Genomic DNA, 20,132 nt, shown 5'->3' on the forward strand with positions numbered 1-20,132 from the left:
AAGTGAGAAAAGTGTTTCTTCATAGAGAGATCCCACTGATAGATTACAGGATGTCATCCTTTAATTCTATTTTTTTGACTTTTGAGCACCCCAAAATGTGATAATATGTTTCATTTACATTTCCTACTTGTGACATTTATGGCCTAAATTTTACAAATGGAGAGCAAAGTCATAAGGACAAAATAAGATAGTTCTAACAATGAAGCATCATATCAGCAGTGTATTGAACTTTTTATTCAGGTCTGATCAATTAGACATACTGTATGTACCTGGACCCTGATAGTGGTACCATTTTGGTCCTCTTTGAGCATGAAGGACAAAAGCCACCTCATTCAATTCTCATCTTGATATCATATGCATTGACATATTTACTCATTTATAGTTTGTATCTTTGTCTTATCCCTCCAACTATATTGTAAAGTGATAGTTTATAAATTTGAGGACCAGAATTGTCTCTTTTAGATGTCTTAGCATGTAGCAGTGTCTTATATGGAAGTTCTTAATTATTAAGTGTTCACTGATTTTCAGCATGCTGTGACCATAGTATTACATTTGTTGGCAATAATGAGTCAAAATAAGGTCCTCAGGTAAAAGTCATGAGGGGAATCTGAAGGGATAGGCAAGGTTACAATGTCTTAAAAAAGTCTGGAGTGAAAGGTTTTTTAGGATTAAAATTAAACCTTAGAAAGATTCCTATAGTTTGCATCTAAAGAAAATTGAATCTGCTAGCATTCTTTTGTATAATTTTTTTCTATCTAATCCTATATTAATTTATGCAATGGGATTGCTGAATAGAAAATTAATTGGGTCGAGAGAGGAGCTTTTTCTCATAATTGCTTATGTAGAAAAGGGTTGTTGAGTATCTTCTCATGTAAATCATCACCCAGTAGTCTGAAATCAATTGGTAGCTCCTACAGCTGCTAATAAGAGATATAGAAAATGAATAGGTTCAGCTCTATTCACAAAAATCCCCTCTTCTGAAATGGGATACAATGAAGTGGAATACCATACCTCGTGATGTATGACATATGCAGGCAATAGATTGAAGATGTTAGTTTTCTAGCTTAATCCTTCCACATTGAGCCTATGGAATCTCCTTGCCAGTGTCCTCCAAGTACTTTGGTGGAATAACCAAATGATAGGATCAAATTTTCATCCTCCTTCTAGTTATTTCCATCTGGGTATCTTTCTTTAGTAGTTTTTGTATATATTTCACCAAGTTTTTGATTTGGTTTTCATGATTTTTCTGCATCGCTCTCATTTCTCCTCCCATTTTTTTCCTCTACCTTCCTTAATTGCTTTTCAAAGTCTTTTTTGAGCTCATCCATAGTCTGAACCCATTTTTCTATTTCTCTTGGAGGTTTTGGATATAGAAGCTTCGATTTTGTCATCATCTGAGTACCTGTTTTGTTCTTCCATGGGATTAAAGTAATTCTCTATGGTCAGATTCTTCTTTTTCTGTTTACTCATTTCCTCAGCTCAAGACTAATTTACAGCCCTTCCAAGGCTTTGGGTTTTTTTTTTTGGGGGGGGGAGTACCACCCCACTGGGACCTCTATTCCTCCAAGGTCTTATGCTATCTAGCCTGTGCTTTGATATGTAGATGACCACTCCCCTCTGCCCTGGGGCTATAAGGAGAGGTCCAGCTTGGTTATTTATGGAAGCCCAAAAGGCAATGTGTGAGTGTAGGCAAACAGGAGAGTCCTACCCCAGGGAGAGCAGAGAAATGCCTGCAGGTTCTGCTGCCCTGCTTCCTTCCTCACTCCACACTCCTTGGGATGTGGCAGAGTCCTCTCCCTGCCCCTTCAAGCTTTTGCAGGTGATCTCTAGGCTGGGCTGGGCTGGGCTGGGCTGCCCTGCCCTGCTCCCCAGCATTTTTTCCAACCCCCAGTCCTGGTGAAGCACGCCTTTCCCGTGGAACTTCCATGTTATCTTGGACTGGGAAAATGTATCACTCAGTCTTTCTGTGGGTTCTGCCTCTCTAAATTTTGGCTAGAGCCATCCTTTGTTTTTTGGGGGGGTTGGGGGTTGGAGTTCTTGGGAAATGTTGCCTTCGCGCTGCTATCTTGGCTCTACCCTCCCCCTTAGCTTTCTTTTATCTCTAAATCAGCTTTTAAATTGTGCTGAAACACTTAGTTGTCTTCCATTTCTAATTTTTATCTTTTTTCTGTTTCACTACTTCCCAATCATCGGAGCTCATAACCTGAGAATAATAATTGATTAGTCCCTTTCCCTTTTCCTTCAACATCCTGTCATTTCTAACTCCCAAATATCGTTTAGAGCTCTCTTCTCTCATCGTTGCAAGGGATCTTTCCATTCTCAGATTTCTCCTAACATACTGAACTCTCGGGCCTTCCTAATTCCAGGTCCAATACTGTATTTGTGATAAAAGGCAATGATTCTCTGGTTGTTAGTGCTCTTATCTCCCTCCCCCAAACAGCTTCATTATTTATTGTTTTTACTTTGTATACATTGTTTATATTGCATATATTGTTTTACTTTGTAGAATGTAAATTTAAGGATAAGAATTCATATTTTGAATGTAGATGTTTAATAAATATTTGTTAAATTGGCATACATTTCTTTTTTAACTATTGGATGGGGTTTATGGGTTTTTCAGGGAGGACTAGCACCTGATATGAGCACTTGCCAAAATCTTTTCAGTGCAGCTCCTCTGCTTTTTGGTAACCATAGCTCTCACCAGTGGCTCCTAGAAGCTGTGTATAATTCTGCCTCACTTAAATGCAACTTGTGCACAAATCATTATCACCCTGTTATCACTGGTCCAAATGATTAGATGTTATTTTCAAGCAAGAATATTAGTTAGTAGTCCAAAAGGATCACAACATTATATCTTAAGATATTTATTCCTCCACCTTGCAAAATAAATAATTTTTGAGTAACTACTTTATAATGTGAGTCTTAACCACTGCTAACATCAGATTTCTCTGTTGTGGTTTGTCCTACTTGACTACTGACATATGACTTACATGTGAATTGGATTTAAGTGAAGCATAGTTATGCCTCACTCTCTTCAGTGCTAAGACAAAAGAAAAGATAATGGGCGATGGCCCAGGATGCAGTAGATGGCCTTGGTGTCTCCAATATCTGACCAAGTTCTAATTGCTCCACAGTGCCTCCTTCAGCCACCTTTGGAACAAATTGTTGTTATAAACCTATTCTGCCAGGGGAAGTCTTCACCTGCTTGGTAAAGATGTCTGCTTAGTTCACTGTAGTTTCAAGGCCTATCAGTTACCCTCAGTCTGGTTTATCCCATCTGCTAAGACAGCTTTACCGGCATGTACACATGCTACAGCTTCTTGGAGCCACAGATAGGAGTAATTGGTAGGCCCCAAAGGTGTATCAGCTACCCTGAAAAGGACTTAGCAAACCTCAACAGAAGTGCTATTCCACCCTGCATACCCTTAAAGAAATGAACAAATTGGCTAAGTAACTTCATTTTGTCATTTGATTCTTTTTATAAGCAACTCTTCATCAAAGATAGTAGTTCATGTTAAACTTAATCAATTTAATTAAATATACTTCAACTTTACAATAATAATATTCATTGTCACTTACTACTGTAGAGCTCTGAGTAAATGTGATAATGAACTTTGGACTATAAAGGAGGCATTGACACCTAATTATAAGCTTTTACAATAATTGTTAGATGTCTGTATCACTAGGGTCAAGGCAAAGAAACTGACTATTATATTCTCTGTGCTCTGGTAAGTAGTGGTTCTTTGCATTCAGTAGGTAATTCTTGGTTTTCTTCATGATGTTCTCAGTCACCATGCCCAAGTTATATCTAAAGCCAGAAGCTAAAGTCAAAACTTTACCATAGTAGATGAGCATTAAGTTATGGCCAACAAATGCCATACTCAGTATGGTCACAGCATGCTGAAAATCTGTCCATTTATTCAGTGAACACTTAGTAAAACAAACCTCTGTATAAGACATTGCTACATGCTAAGACAGTTAAAAGAGACAGTTCTTTATAAATTTATAAACTATCATTTTATAATATAGTTAGAGGAATAAGACAAAGATACAAACTTTGAGTAAATGTGTCAATGCATATGATATGAAGATGAGAATTGAACAAGGTGGCTTTTGTCCTTCATGCTCACAAAAGACCAAAATGGTATCACTGTCATGGTCCAGGTACAGTATGTTCAACTGTGGCCGACCAGACCCCAGTACAAGTTCAGAGACTCTACCACAGTTCTGTTTTGTAATGAAGGCATCAGGGGAGGAAAGGATCACTTCAACTTGGTGATACACAGAAGGTTTCATTTAGAAGTGGATAGCATTTAGTTCCATTTCTTGGAAGATGGGTGAGATTTACCTGGGAAATATCCAGAGTAGGGGAATAGTAAAGTATGTATCAAAGGGTTTTGAACTTGATGTTGCCATCATCATCCAATTAGAATGATTGGTTGCAGCAGAGTGAGTTAAGTATTGTAGTGGGTAAGAACCTGGAAATGGAAAATCAAGGTAATAAAGGAATTAAAATTCTCCAGGTAAAAGGTGAGGAACTGAACTAGGATGATGGTATTAGTGGTAAGGATTAGGCATGAGAAATGTTGCTGGGACATAGTACCTGATTGAATATGAGGCTTGAGGATGAGAAGGGAATCAAATATTGAAGGTTTCAGGTCTGGCCATTAGCAGAAAGAGTAAAGTCAGGAATACTTTATTGGATATAAAACTGCATTTGATTTTTTACAGTTGTGAATTTGAAGTGCCAAAGGAGCACCCAGGTAGAGATAATTAATTAATGTTTATGTAGCAATTTTTTCATCTTGCAGATGGGGAAAAACAGTACCTTGTTCAGAGTCACATTACAAAGCTGCTATTTAAACTATATCTTCTGATTTTAAGTCCCACTCTCTTGCCTCCACAGAAATATCTGTATATACTTAGAATTGAGTCTAGAGCAGTGGTTCTTACTCTCCTGAAATGTAAGGACTTTGTAAGATCGTGGATGGGGAACTCACAGCTTTTAATGTCAATTTCTCAAGTCCTTTTTTGATGACAATTGTAATAATATGTGTTTATTTAAAAAAAAGTTAATGATATGCTGTAATGAATTCAGTAACATTTCTAAATACATTTATACTTTATTAATCACAATACTTACATATATTTAAAAACAGTAATGTAAATTACATTTTTCTCAGTCCTATAGAAGGTTATCATTATTTATTTGCAAACACCTTAAAGTACTCTGCCACAAAATTGCAAGGGCTTAGAACATTGAGAGCCTCTTTTTAGTATCTAGGAGAGAGAGAGATCAAGGTTATGCCAATTTTAGAGTAATCCATGTAGAAGTGATAGAGGGAAAAGCAAGGAAAGGGAAATAGGTGTCAGAGAAGGAAGATTCATCATTTTTATTCCTACAGCTTTCACAGATATTGCTGATCTTCCTGAAGCCAGCAGATGTTGGCTTCAATGGGATTTGGCTGGTAGAAAGCTTAAACAAACTGTCTTCTAGCCACTCATTTGCGTATTTCACCTGACTCTTGAATTCATAGACAGGAAAAGGGGATTCGGTCATAAGTTAATAAACAGTTATTTATTGAGCATCAGTGCAGGCACTCTGCTAGGCACAATGAATGATGCAAAGAGGATGAAATCATATATAACCTAGTAGTGAAAGTAAGACATGAATTAACAATTTAATGAACATCATTTAAATGCCTAATTATGGGTTCACACAATGGGGCTGACAGCATCCAGAGAAGACATTTAATTCAACCTCTTCATTTTAGAGATGAAGTTAAGACTCAGGAAGGTTAAGTGACTTGCCTGAAGTCACACCTAGAAAATAGCAGAATACAATTCTATCACTTTTTCCACTCCACTGATATAGGAGATTAAACAGTACCTTTTTATTCTGTTTACCTGATTTTTCCCTTTTCTAGTTTTCCTTTAACAATCAAAGCAAAGAGGAGAATATGATGTTTGCCATTCATTCCTTACCTGGCAGCAGGATCTGGAAAATATGAGGGAAAAGGATATACATAGTGAGAATACTTGATGGTTCCTCCCTAAATTGATATTATGTAATTGAACTCTTGCAGTATTATGTAATTGAACTCTTGCAGTCCATTTTGATATATCTTCTTTCATCTCAAGGTTAAAATTGTTCAAAAGTCTAGAAATCCTAGTCATTCATTTGACAAGTTACAGAGGCAGTTCAGTGGGAAGTGAACTTAGGGTCAAAAAGACAAGGTTTCCAGGTCTGAACCTGAAGTTTGTGATCTTGGCAAGCCATTCACCCCTCCTGGCCCTCATTGCACACTTCAGTAAAGTGAAAAGGTTGACAGATGTCCTCTTTCAGCTCTCTTTCTGTGACCTTATGTTCTAATGGTCTGTAAAATGGGAGCAATACTTGATTGCCATTCTCATAGGGTTGTAAGGAATGTACTTTGTAAACCACAAATAACTATATAAATGTGAAAGAGTATTAATCTGTCAGTGGTAATTATTATTAAAAATGGAACATTGTGCACAGAAAGTTCTGGGAAGTGGGGAGTGGGGACTTGGTCAGAAGCAGAATATAGCTTGCCCTAAAGGATTTTATAATTTAATTAGAAGATAGAATGAAACAATATGCAAAACTGAAGAACTTTTCTTTAAAATTCAACCAATTCACAAATTCTGAGGTGATACAAAATAGCTGATCTAGTAAAAAAAACGAAGGGGACACTGGAATAGGAGCCTTGAGTTCTAGTTCTGCTGCTGCTACTACCACTAATTGTGAGACTTTATCTTATTGGCTTTTCACTTTCTTGAAGGGTAGAATCTCAAAGACAATTCCTAGCTTAGAAAAAAATTTTTATTACAATCGAAAGATATGATCAGTAGGATTTCAGATTTTTTTTTTTTAGGTTTTTGCAAGGCAAACGGGGTTAAGTGGCTTGCCCAAGGCCACACAGCTAGGTAATTATTAAGGGTCTGAGACCGGATTTGAATCCAGGTACTCCTGATTCCAGGGCTGGTGCTTTATCCACTATGCCACCTAGCCGCCCCTAGGATTTCAGATTTTTAAGGAATTTTACAGATAATCTAATCTAACCCTTCCCTTCTCCCCTCTCCCAATTTAATTGAGAAAACTGAGATGAAGTTAATTTGTCCAAAGTTACTCTATTAGTATGTGTTGTTGGATTCAAATTCAGGATATCTGATTTGAAATTCAGTATACTTCTGCAATAATTATTGAACTTTTAAAGCTTCAAATGGGCAAAATGAATACAAATAATTATAAATTGTAGATTTGCTGGTCTCTTGGACTTGTTTCTACTTGCATACCCTACAGAATTACCTCTGACTTCTGGGTGTATGTGTGCACCACTGATGTTAACTAAGCATTTTCTGTGCCTCAGTTCTAGCAGGTTCTAGCACAGTTTTGCTCCTGGAGTATTTGAAGGAAAGAGGATATTGCAGTGCCCAATTTAATAGAACTTTGTGAGGAAATCATCTACAAAGCTGACAAGGGATTTATATCATCCTCAAAGCTTGTTTATAAGATCAATGAAGACTGCTACGGAATAGCCTCAAAAATGCATTCATCTGTTCTCCTCATGGAGGTGGCTTCTACTGTTATCCTCACCCTGTAACAATGTCTACTGGTTTCTTTCTTGATGTTTGCACTGTACCCCTATATCTCCTATCCTCAAAGGGAAAAAACAAAAACAAAAACCTTCATTCAACTCTACCATCCACTCAAGGCATCATCCTTCAGTCCTTTTTTATTTTCCACAGCCAAACCAATAGGAAAAAGCTTTCTCCATCCAACTGCCTCCATTTCTTCTCCTCTCCTCTGACTTCTCAGTCTTTTGCAATTTTTATTCTGTCTTCCATATAATTGAAACTGCTCTCTGCCTAGTTTAATAATGATCTCTTTGTGACCTTTACTCATTCCACATTCAAGTATTTGTTGCTAGAGAACACCCTCTCCTATTTACTCTATGGATTTTCATGACATTTCTGTCTCTTGGTTTATTCTTTCCTGTCTTGCACGTACCTCAGTCTCCTTTTCTGGTTCTTGATCTCTATACTGTCCTTTAACTCTGTTTGTATCCTGCCGGGTTTTTATTTACAACGCCGGCTTCTTAATGCTAGTCCGTCCTCTTACTCACCAGTCCAACGCGTGGTGAGTCTTCGGGGTACCTCCGGCCCCCACTCTTTGATGGGGGAAGAACCAGACAGAGCGCCTGAGGTGGGTCATGAGTCTTTATTCTTCTGTGATCACATTCCCGCTTCCCCCAACCTCTCAGCAGACCCTTTTATCCCCTCTGTCCTCCCTCCCATGAACTCTTACTCAATGAGGGGCCGAGTTCTGTAACATTCCCTTATAAGGTGATTATGTTTCCCCTCTAAGCGACCGCCAAGCCTCTTCCCCCCCGCCCCCAACATCTCCCCCTTTCTGTTTTACAAGGTTATCACTTGGTGTGACCTTAAGCGGTGCTGAGGTTAGCCTTAAGCGGTGTCATTTCTACTGGCCTCTGATAGCCGGGGGCGAGGAACCCTGTCTTAGGTCATCTCCTTCAACCCAGGACCTTGCCCGTCCTAGGCGCCCGACACCCTCAGGGCCTGTCTTAGGTGGCTGGGTCAGGAGAAGTTGCCCGTCTTGGGGTTTACCTCGTCTTACCCCTAGGTGTCACATGTCATGCATGGCGGCTAGCCAGACTTGGGGATCCGCCGGGGGCGAGGAACCCTGTCTTAGGTCATCTCCTTCAACCCAGGACCTTGCCCGTCTTAGGTGGCTGGGTCAGGAGAAGTTGCCCGTCTTGGGGTTTACCTCGTCTTACCCCTAGGTGTCACACGTCATGCATGGCGGCTAGCCAGACTTGGGGATCCTCCCCCGTCTCCATGGCCATGAAGGCTTTCTGAGTAAGAAGCATATAGCCCCTCTGTCGCCTAGCTAGGCGGCAGAAACAGACAACAAGTAGGGTGATTCCCAGAATCAGCGTCCTTGTTCACCCTCAAGGGGGTACCCTCCCGCCATCTGGCAATCCCTCCATGGTATGGGATCCTCGATGTCTTCCCCTGTGGCCACACATGTGGGGCCCCACCGAGGCAGAAGGGAGCCCCATCGATGTATTGGTCACTAGCAGGCGAGGGTAGATCGGGGAGTTCCGTGCTACTGGAAGGGGAGAGGGAATAACTCGGAGTATTCCCCATGTCGGATTTCCTTCAGATGGAGCACCTCCAAGGATCCCTACGATGATCAGAAGGCCTGAAAAAGAAAGAAATTCCTCTCACCCCGTAGGGTTGGGCATTAATCAAGGTCTCTTATCTTGTAAACAGGGAGCCATCTTTCTGGCTCTTCTATCTTATCCTCGGGATGAAATGACAGGTGGCCCTGTCTTCTGTTCTTTACCGTTACAGGGCCATGCCAACCTCCCTCTTCATCTCTCCACATGACTTTAGAGCCTGGTAGGGCCTTGGTGGGAGAGGGCAGGAGCGTTGGTTCTTTCTTAGCATGTCCTTTTGGGGAGAAAAATCTCTGGGCGGCTGTAGTGCCGTCATCCCTGACTTGTAGGAAATTCATGGTAAATAGTACCTGAGACAGGTCTGAATGGGTCAGTGACCTGCCAACTCCCCCTTTCTGTTTAAAAAGATAGGATGTAGCAGAGTATCCATGTAAAGCTGGCACAGGGTGGGGCTATTGGCCATTCCCTGCGGTAGGACGGTGAACTGATAACGTTTACTGGGGGCTTGGAAATTGATCGCGGGGAGGGAAAAGGCAAATTTTTCTTTGTCCTCCGGGTGGAGGGGAATGCTATAGAAGCAGTCTTTAACATCAATCACTATAATAGTCCACCCTTGCGGGACTGCAGTGGGCATAGGGAGACCAGGTTGGAGGGTCCCCATGGGTACCATGTTGGCATTTACTGCCCGAAGATCAATCAACATTCTCCAACTCCCCCCTTTCTTTTTTATGACAAAGACGGGGGAGTTATACGGGCTAAGGGACGGTTCCACTTTGTTCTCGTGCAGGAGGGTCATTACTATGTCTGTGAGGGCGATGAGCTTTTCTTTTGTCAGGGGCCACTGCTCAACCCAAATAGGTTTCTTATTAATCCATGTTATTCTGGGGGAAAAGCTCATCTCTAGAGTGGCCCCAATTAATTTCCCCGCAGGCTATCAGGGGTGGCAAGTGTCAGGTTAAGCTGGCTCAAGATATCTCTACCCCATAATGCATAAGGGAGGTCGGGTAGGCACAGTGGGGTGAAGAGTCCAGATTCTTCCAAAGCTGACCACCGTAAGGCGTGTGCTGCTTTCATGGCAGATCTATTGCCCCCCACCCCCGTCACTGCTTGAGGGCTCTGTAGGAGTGGCCACTCGCGCCTCCACTGTCCCCTATTTATGACAGAGCAATCGGCTCCAGTGTCAATTATCCCTTCGAGCTTCTGATTTTCCACCGTGACGGTTAACAGTGGTCGCCCAGAGCTGACCGGGTGGACCCAGTTCACATGAGCGGGAGGGGTCCGCAAGGGCAGCGCCTTTCCTACCTCTTGGCCCTGTTTTACCAAGGTGGGAAAGGGGTGGGGGTTTGTGACCCTTACGGATGTGGGACTTCCGGGACCTGGGTATGGGTGACTAAGTCCACACATCTCTCAGCCCCTGTGATGAGCGCTGGGAAAACATTTAGCTCAATGGGAATCATCGAGGTTTCCCAAGGCCCGATCTCTCTCTGCTGTGTCCCTTCTCTATAGTCAACCCTCACGGGGATAGTCACAGTAATGGGGCCGCTGTCTTCGAGCACGGGGGGGCCCCGCGGCCGGGCCCCTCCCTTTCCCTTTTCCCGACTTCCCTTTGGATCGGCAGAACCTGGCTATGTGACCTGGCTTTCCACAGGAATAACAGGTCGGAACTGAAGTGGAGGGGGGCCGCTGCCTGCACTGTGCTTTGAGGTGCCCTGGCTTTCCGCACCCAAAACAGGTGGGTCTCACCTGCATACCGTGAAGGGCGGTCAGGAGGCTATCCTCCCGGTTCTCCATGGCAGTCACTAAGGCTTGAATTGAATCCTCGCTGGGCATGTCCAGCAATTTGTCAACAATTCCTTCTAATGCCCAAGCTGACCGGGCCTGAACAGCAGGGTCAGTATAGGCTCCAGTTCCACACAGGAGGTCAATGGTTAAATCCAGGGGAGTATAACCCCGGGATTTTGCCAGCTTAGAGGCCTCTCTGCGGGCCTGAGCCTTAAAAGCTAAATATAAGGAGGCATCTAGGCACGCGGCTGCAATTTCGTCAAAGTCAGCAGGGGTCCAAGGGTGCGTAGCAAAGAGGTTTTGCATCAGTCTTTTTACATAAGGGGAGCTTGGGCCGTATTTAGTCACGGCCTCCTTAAGTTCCTTAAGCATCTTAAAAGGGACAGGGCGGTAGTCTCGGGCTCCGGTAAGGGGGTCCGTAAATACCGGGTAGAGGCCCCAGTCATCCCAGTCCACCTCCTCCCCTTTCTCTATTGCTATGGAGGCACTGGTGGCAAGTAGGCCGGATGGGCGGAGCCCTTGAGGGGATCTCTGAAGGGCGGACAAGGAACACGGGGGATTTTTTGCCTCTGTTTCCTGGCTGGGCCGCCAAGCCTGGGGCGCGGCAGCTGTCCAATCAGCGCGGACTTCTCCCTCCTCGTCAGCAGCCTCCTGGTCCCACCTACTCACGCTCCTCTTCCTGCCACCCCTGAGGGCTGTTTGCACCCCTCCCTTCCCGCGCTCGGAAACTTCCGGCCCTGAATCTTCTCCCTGGGGGCCCCTTTTTCCCCCATTGTTTCTTCTAAGTTCCTCCCACGGATACAGGGGAGGGAGTGGCCTTCCCTCTTCCTCTGAGCTCTCTGAATCCGATCCCACCAACGAGCTACCCACCTGAGTGCTGATTGTTCGTGCCAAAGTCACCTTCTGGGGATGCAGGGCTGCATCCACTATCTTATACACTGTAAAATCCTCAGGGGTCAGTTTTCCCGGGCAGGTGTCATTATAGGAGGCCATCTGCTGCCCTACCACCTTCCATTTATCTGGTTGGATCCCACTATGTTGCACCCAAGGGCAGATGTTCCAGATATTCTCAACAAAAGCACGGCACGTCTTGATAGGTAATTTACGGCCATGCTTAGCGCAGAGTTTATAAAGCTGCCCTGCAACGGCCTCTTTTTCCTCCGGCTCAAAGGCGGGAATACTATTCCGGCCCCCCATGCTGTCTACTAGCCGAGGCTGCAATCCTAACAGGTGGCAGAACTGGAAAGTTCCCGTTCGGCAAAAGAGAAGGAGGAAGCAGGGCACAATCAGACAGGCCAGCACGGCAAGGAGCGTGATTAGAGCAGAAGGAGAAAGGGGAGAGAAAGAAAGCATAGTCAACACAATAGGGATATGTCCTTCAGGCAATATCTGAGAGTAAACGCCCTCTCCTTCCTCCCGGTCAGAAAAGACCGAGGCTGTCTGGAGAATCCGACCAGCGGATTCAGACGTTCCCTAGCAAAATCAGGTCCCGGGTTTCGGCACCACTTGCCGGGTTTTTATTTACAACGCCGGCTTCTTAATGCTAGTCCGTCCTCTTACTCACCAGTCCAACGCGTGGTGAGTCTTCGGGGTACCTCCGGCCCCCACTCTTTGATGGGGGAAGAACCAGACAGAGCGCCTGAGGTGGGTCATGAGTCTTTATTCTTCTGTGATCACATTCCCGCTTCCCCCAACCTCTCAGCAGACCCTTTTATCCCCTCTGTCCTCCCTCCCATGAACTCTTACTCAATGAGGGGCCGAGTTCTGTAACATTCCCTTATAAGGTGATTATGTTTCCCCTCTAAGCGACCGCCAAGCCTCTTCCCCCCGCCCCCAACAGTATCCAAGATTCTGTCTTGGCCTTTTATCTTTGTATGCTTTTCCTTTTTCTATTTTATAAAACAATGTCAAATTTTATTTTCACTTAACTACCTCATTTCTTAAACATAATTTCACCAACCTCATTACAATAAATTTAAAAATGAACCACTCAGAGGCAGCTATGGTGGTGCAGTGGATAGAACACTGGCCCTGGAGTCAGGAGTACCTGAGTTCAAATTGGGCCTCAGACACTTAATAATTACCTAGCTGTGTGGGCTTGGGCAAGCCACTTAACCTCATTGCCTTGCAAAAATCTATACAAAAAAAGTGCCCTAAATTGCCCTCCTAGTTCATGGGACTAGACATTAGGAATATTTGATTAATAATTTAAAGCATATAATTATAAAATATTGTGAACATTTTTTTAGTAATGGGTAGTTACCCCCCTCAAAGTGATGTTTTCAGATTAATGAGATATTGTTTATGAAGGACTGTGTGTTCCTTAAACAAAATATAATTATTTGTTAAAGAGAACATGATTCTTAAATTTTGCATTATTTAAGTGATTTTTCCCTCAAGTTCTATTGGTCCTTCTCACAAACATGTTAAGTATGTAATATGTAATAGCTTGAAGTCATCATGGGGAAATACAGTTTGCTACCTTACAGAATTTATAAAATTTTTCATGCAACAATGGATTCTTTCCCCAAAACTTTGTCTCAAGCACCATCACTGTTCCAGTCAGTCAGTTTCAAAATCTTAGAATAACTCTTTGATGAATGCCTCTCTTTCATCCCATAAACTTAGACAATCACTAATTCCTTTTGACTTGAAAAATGACTCTTTAATATCTTTTAATATTTATGTTGATTTAATATTAATGTTGACATTAAATATCTTTCCAATTTCCTTTCCTTTCCCTCCTACTTCTACACTAGTTTAGGTCCTTTCATGTTTTCATTTCAGTTTAGAAAATGTTCATTCGGGGCGGCTAGGTGGCGTAGTAGATAAAGCACCAGCCTTGGAGTCAGGAGTACCTGGATTCAAATCCGGTCTCAGACACTTAATAATTACCTAGCTGTGTGGCCTTGGGCAAGCCATTTAACCCCATTTGCCTTGCAAAAACCTAAAAAATAAAATAAAATGTTCATTCAATATCTATATGCAGAACTAAGATATGAGAAGATTAAAAAGAAAACTCATAATCCTTGCCTTCATAGTTCAATAGCGAGAATGGATAATTTACAAATAACCATAATATGAAATTGAACATGATCAAGTGGTCTTCAAAATCCCAGGAAGGGTCCTTTCCCAAAATTAGGTTAAGGAAACCCATTAAATGTGAAGCATTTAAACTGTACCTTTGAAAGATTTTAGGAGGAAGTGAGAAAGACAATCCAGGCAAAGAGCATAAAATGTACATGTCATGTATATATCATATTGGGGTCTTGAATTGTTTATCAGCAATATGACAGGAAGGAAACAGAGTGGTTGGACCAGGATAGAAGGAACAAAACCAATACATCTGTCCCATACCTGAGATGCCCTGGTCATCTAAGCACCTTGCATCCGTAATTTTTCACCCTTCCACTTTTACATAAATTGCTGGACAATTCTTGTCAATTTTATTTATTTATCACCTATCTCACCTCACACTTATAATAAGATAAGTGCTAAACTAGGTTGTCAGTGATGATTCTGACTTTCTAGGGGACTTAACTTGGCTCTTTTTATTATATCATATACACCTTTGAACAGATTTTAAGTTTTTGTTAAACATTGCTTTTTTCAAATCAGATATCCTCCATGAACCTACAGTGACTATACTATATGACTGTACTATATAACTAAGTCATACCTTCTTCATAGAAGTGTTTTATAAAGACCATTCATCTATTCTTACTTAAGTATGTGATTTCTTTCTTAATGTTTGCAACATACTCCTGTATTTTCTATCCTTAAAACAAAGTAAAAAAAACTTCTTTATTTAACTCTTCAAAGCATCACCCTTCATCTCTTTCTTTCTCTTCTCCCCGCCTCCCATAGTAAAACCACTAGAAAAGGCTTTCTCCATCAACTACCTCCACTTCCTCTCCTCTGACTTCTCAACCCTTTTCAGTCTAGCTTCTGCTTGTGCCTTGAATCAAAGTAGTTAAATGACAATAAAATTTGTGTTTATTTAAAAAAAAAAGAAGGAAAAGCATATAAAGAAGATAAAAGCCAAGACAGAATTTTGGGTATACTCAAAGTTAACATGATGGAGATCAAGAAGAACCAGAAAAGGAAGGTTTTATTTTATTTTATGATTTTTTTTTTCCTAGACAGAAAAAAAAGTGGTTAGAAAAGTGACTTTTTTTTTTTTAGAATTGGGTTTTGTTCCTGGCTGCCCACCTGCAACAGACTGTACTTCTTGACCCTTAGGTACAAACATTATGATAATTTTAAATAATTTACGTTTAAATGGTTGTAAATACAATATTTCTGGGGGGGGAACCCAAAACTTGTATAACAGCTAACAAATTTGTTGATTTTAACCAAGAAAATTAATATTACTTGAAACAAATCCATTATCTGTAAGGTGGTTCCAATACAATTAAATGAATATAAAATTATGCTTCTTGTATAAATAAAATTATCAGGTATGAAGCACTTATCCCTAATTAAGGAACCTAAACCTAATTAAGGATATAACTTAACCGTCTTATGCCAGGCATTTTACAATTTTATGAAGTAAATAGGATGAGGTGATAAGTCACCCAGTTAACAAAATTTCAGATAGATACATTTTCCCCACTTTATCTTATTGTCAAATAACAAAGATTAAGTAAGTTATTTAAATATATATATATATATATATATATATATGTATATAGTCCCTTTTATAAATGCATGGTTGGAGGAAGACTGGGCCAAAGAGACCTAGGGAAATTGATGACAATGTGACTAGCTCCTCAAATAAAAACTCTCAGAGATAAAGCAGATCATGTAACAAACATTTACAGCCTGATGGGAAAAGACTAAGTCTTTAGATAAAAACTTAATTCATTCATTCTGTTTGTAGAATCAACAGCACAATTTTAAATCCTCAGATCCCTTACTAATAATCCTAGCTCTTACAACTATTAACCAGTCTTCATAATATTAGAACATTTAGGACACCCAAAATTATCTGGGACCACAAGTAACGTATATGCATGTACATAAAATTTGATCTCAAATCTCCTGCTGCTGTTTAGAAACTTGCAATTATATAGGAGTGATATGATGATGTTTATATATGAAATCTCCTTACGCTTAGAGTAACATACATCTCAAGTTTAAGTCATTTCATCCAAGATTTTCTAGATACTAAAGGAAAGACCTCTCTTTACCTTCTTATACACTTAAAATTTTATAGACAGGAATAGAATATCACATCAAATAATTTCATCATATTGTGCTTTTTACTTGGTCTTATAATTTCCTAATCTGGCCATATTAAAGCCTTCGTATTAATATAAGTAGCAACTTTTTCCTTTTTTTTGTTTAAAGCATCTTTTTAATAAGAAAAAGGAAATAGAAAATCCATTATTTTAATAATGTAGAAGCTGAAGCATATAGAAAAGTACAGCTAAAGATAGAAACTTAGATCTTAAAAGTATAGAATCCCAGAATTGGAAAAAGCCTCCTCTAGTCCTCCCCCTTACCCATTGTCTTCTATCTGGAGGCATTTTTGGCTTTACCTAAACTATAAATTCTTTAACAATGACATTGCTGTGTTGTTTAACTTAAAACATGGAAAATTTTGAGGAATGATAATCTCAGGTGAATTATAGAAAACTATATCAAACTTCACATTTAAGGTTTTCAAATAGTTGGAGTTCCTTTGAAAAAAAGAATTGATGTTTTGGGAACAGTGAAATTGCTGAAAATGAGATGAAAAAAGCCTGTAGAAGGAAACAATTATGAGGCTTGTATTTAATCTCTTTGTGTTTTCCTGGACTTAAGGAATGTCAGTTATCTGACCATGGTGCTTACATTCCTTAATTAGGACAGTTGAGACAGCAACAAAAATACAAGCTGCCTGAATAGTGAAGAGGTAACAATTTAAAAACCTATCACTCTCTCCAATGAATTGGGTGGATAGAGATAAAGCCTATTAAGGACCTCATTCAAGAGAAGCACTTGACATTGATCACTTGTGAAAAGGAAATTTTTTTTCTACCCCCAAAACACAGTTTCATGTGCTTGTACATAGGTACCCCAGGCACTGGTACATCTGATCATCAGCTTGTGGAATTACTAACGTTGAGCTGCCTTGAAGGAACAGACAAGGTTATTAACTTTGGCAGGAAATGGAAAATTTGTCCTTAATGTACATGTGAAATTGAATTGTCTGTAGCAAGAAGCTTTGGAGATTACCCATGCAAAATGAGAAAACGGTCTAAATTTAAAATTGGCCTCAGTACAGTGAAAAGTAATTTTGTAGGCTACATTCTTCCTGCATTGAAATCTGCAAAGATGGGCTCCATTAATTTAGACTTAAACACAGAACCTGTGTCTGCTCAGAAATGGTTAATGAGATGGAAAGTGTACCATAAGGAGAAAAATGAAAATTCTAGAAATGATGCAGGTAAGTAGGTTCTCTACTTCATACTCATTGAATCTGTCATGTGAGACCAGTTGGTTTTAGAAGGGAGGTTCTACCTAGAGTGACAGGCATATGAAAAAAAAAAAGGAAATTATGATGATTCTTCAGTTTTCTATGACAACCTTCCAAAGTTGTCTAAGAAAAAAGTAGAAAAAGACTCCAAGACAGAGTCACTGACATAGTTTTTATAATTTCAATGTTGAAGCAGCTGAACACTTAGAGAAAAGAACTAGGGGAAGCAGGATCCACTTTCTCAGACGATGAATAACTTTTATGTGTTGCTTAAAAGGCCTTCCTGTTGCACACAAGACAGGATAAGGGAGAATATTTATTCCTATGAAAAGAAAATCATATTTCTCTCAAAAATAACCTGAGCTTTTCTCTTTTTTTGCTCACAGATTCTTGATTGTACATGGTTAGTGTCTCTTTAATTATTGACAATATATTGAGAAATAGCTTGGCTTGTCTTGGCATGGTGTAGAGATATGGCTTAGAATTAAGGAAGACTTGAATCTGAGTATCACCTCTGACACATATTAGCTTTTTGACCTCAAGCAAATTAATTAACCTCTCGGTGTTAAGCCTGTTTATAAAATGAAGTGAATTTGGTGATATGCATTAGGAGAGGGAGTCTCCTCACCAAGAGGTTTGCTTACTCTGATGAAATTTCAGGTCCAGAGAGGAGAAAAAAAGCATTGATGTTCTAGTCATTGTGTTGTAAAGATCAGTAATTTTGCCTTTCTCAATGGGGGCAGCCTATTATCATGGATAAGAAAGCAATGATCTTGGAATGAAAAAAGGTAGGTTCAGTTCCCAGTTCTACCACTCCTTACTGTGTGATCTTGGGCTAGATACTCATTGTTTCTGGGCCTCAGTTTTCTTCATCTATAGAATGAAAGAGTTGAACTCAATGATCTCTCAATTATCCAGGAGCTCTCAATTCTGGGGGACTTAGTAGCAAATCACACAAACTCCACCCCTCATCTCAGGTTCCTTATGAGGGGGAGATAATATTGCTTATTCTGTCCACCTTACAGGTTGTTTGTGAGGAAAATGATTTGTAAACCCTTATTTTCATTGAGTTCTTATTCATGATGTCATTCAGCTTCATTCTTTAATTCAGTTATTGCTAGATATTTATCAAGTACCTCATATATACCCTTTGAGGTAAGTGCTATTATTATTAATTCCATTTTCCAGTTAAGGGAACTTTAGTCCTACAGCTATGAAGTATCTGGGGCTGGATTTGAACTTAACGAAGACCTAACTGAGACCCAACACCACCCACCTGCTTCTATTTGATGACCCACAAAGAGCCAGCATCAGTCAACCCAGCTTTACTTTAACAAATATTTCCTTTCCAGGTATTGCTTTACTGTACTTACATCTATATAATGTGTATGGAGACCCAGGCTACCTTCAGATGTCCCATGAATACGTAAAAAAGAGCTTATGTTCCCTGTCCAAGCGCACCATCACCTTTCTCTGTGGGGATGCTGGCCCTTTAGCAGTAGGAGCTGTGGTGTACCACAAGATGGGCAATGAGAAGCAGGTCGAGGACTGCATCAGTCGGTAAGTCTCTTTGGGGCGGGCTGTCTTATGAGGTCACAAGGTTGGATCTAAGAGTACTTGTAGAGACATCACCTTCTGTGTGCATAAAGCCCTTCTCTTCCAGTTCCTGTTAGGATCATCTGAGTAACCCATGGACAGTTCCCTTATTGTAATTATGGGTAGGGCTATAACTGTGTTTCATAGCAAGCTATCTTGATATTAGTGGGCTCCAGCCTGGCAGCAGTTCAGTGATGGTGCTCAGAGCAGATCCCAGTCTCAACCCCTAGTCCAGTTGTGATGCTTCCTGAGTGGTGCTCTCCAGCTAGTATGGTCCAGGGTAACAATGGTGGATGAAGAAATGATTATTCTTAGTTAGCATGTTTTCCTTCTGTTGGAGCTGAATTGCCTAACATTGACCTCGAAAGAATGCAAGTTGGAACAGAAAAATGGGAATCACATTTAATTTTCAGCTAAGCTCTTTCAGAGTCCTTTGAAAACTATTTTTTGATGACTCACTCTTATAGGTAAGTTCATTTTAGTATGACTAAAGTTTTAGTATGACTACAACCATTATAAACACTTTTCATCATAATTTTAATCACTCCCTTTTTTAGCATTTTTCTTTAGGTTGAGTACAAAATATGGATATATGATAGAAAAATCCTTTCTTTATGGTAATAGCATGCTTTGCTCAGATTTTCCAACTTTGATCAGAGCAAGGAAGTTTATAAGAATTCAGAAAAAAATTAGATTCCATAGAATTTCTTCTCATTAACAATGCCATAAATAATTTCATTTCAAATATAGTAGCATCAAGAGCACTAACTGATGCACCCATCTATCTTGATGCTTTTATCACAATGAAAGTTTTTCCTCCTTTATGCACCAAGCTGATTTCTCCTTCAGTCTTCCCTTTCTGCGTTGTCTCTTTTTTTCTTTCTCTTGCATCACATCTAGTGTATCTTACAGTAATCCTTTGATAAAATAAATTTAACCCTCATGTTGGGTTATGTAGTGAAATAAGTTCTACTCTCAACATTATACCCTAACCAGACCCTCTCAGGTGCTTTAAAGAAATGGCCTTTGAGGAGTGAATAATTCTCAAATGTAAATATCATAGTGTG

The 20,132-nt window shown here is 40.4% G+C and overlaps 1 protein-coding gene across 1 annotated transcript in view; it reads left to right on the forward strand.

Annotated features, from left to right (window-relative positions):
• The window catches only part of LANCL1 (LanC like glutathione S-transferase 1), a 52,641-nt gene that overhangs the window by 12,236 nt on the left and 20,273 nt on the right, over nt 1–20,132 (forward strand). The window contains exon 3 of the mRNA XM_074191460.1: nt 18,822–19,029. Coding sequence (XP_074047561.1) covers nt 18,822–19,029 — 208 coding nt within the window. The remainder of the gene's footprint in view (nt 1–18,821; nt 19,030–20,132) is intronic.

This window comes from Macrotis lagotis, chromosome 6 (genome assembly GCF_037893015.1).
Source record: "Macrotis lagotis isolate mMagLag1 chromosome 6, bilby.v1.9.chrom.fasta, whole genome shotgun sequence".
Classification (NCBI taxonomy): domain Eukaryota; kingdom Metazoa; phylum Chordata; class Mammalia; order Peramelemorphia; family Peramelidae; genus Macrotis; species Macrotis lagotis.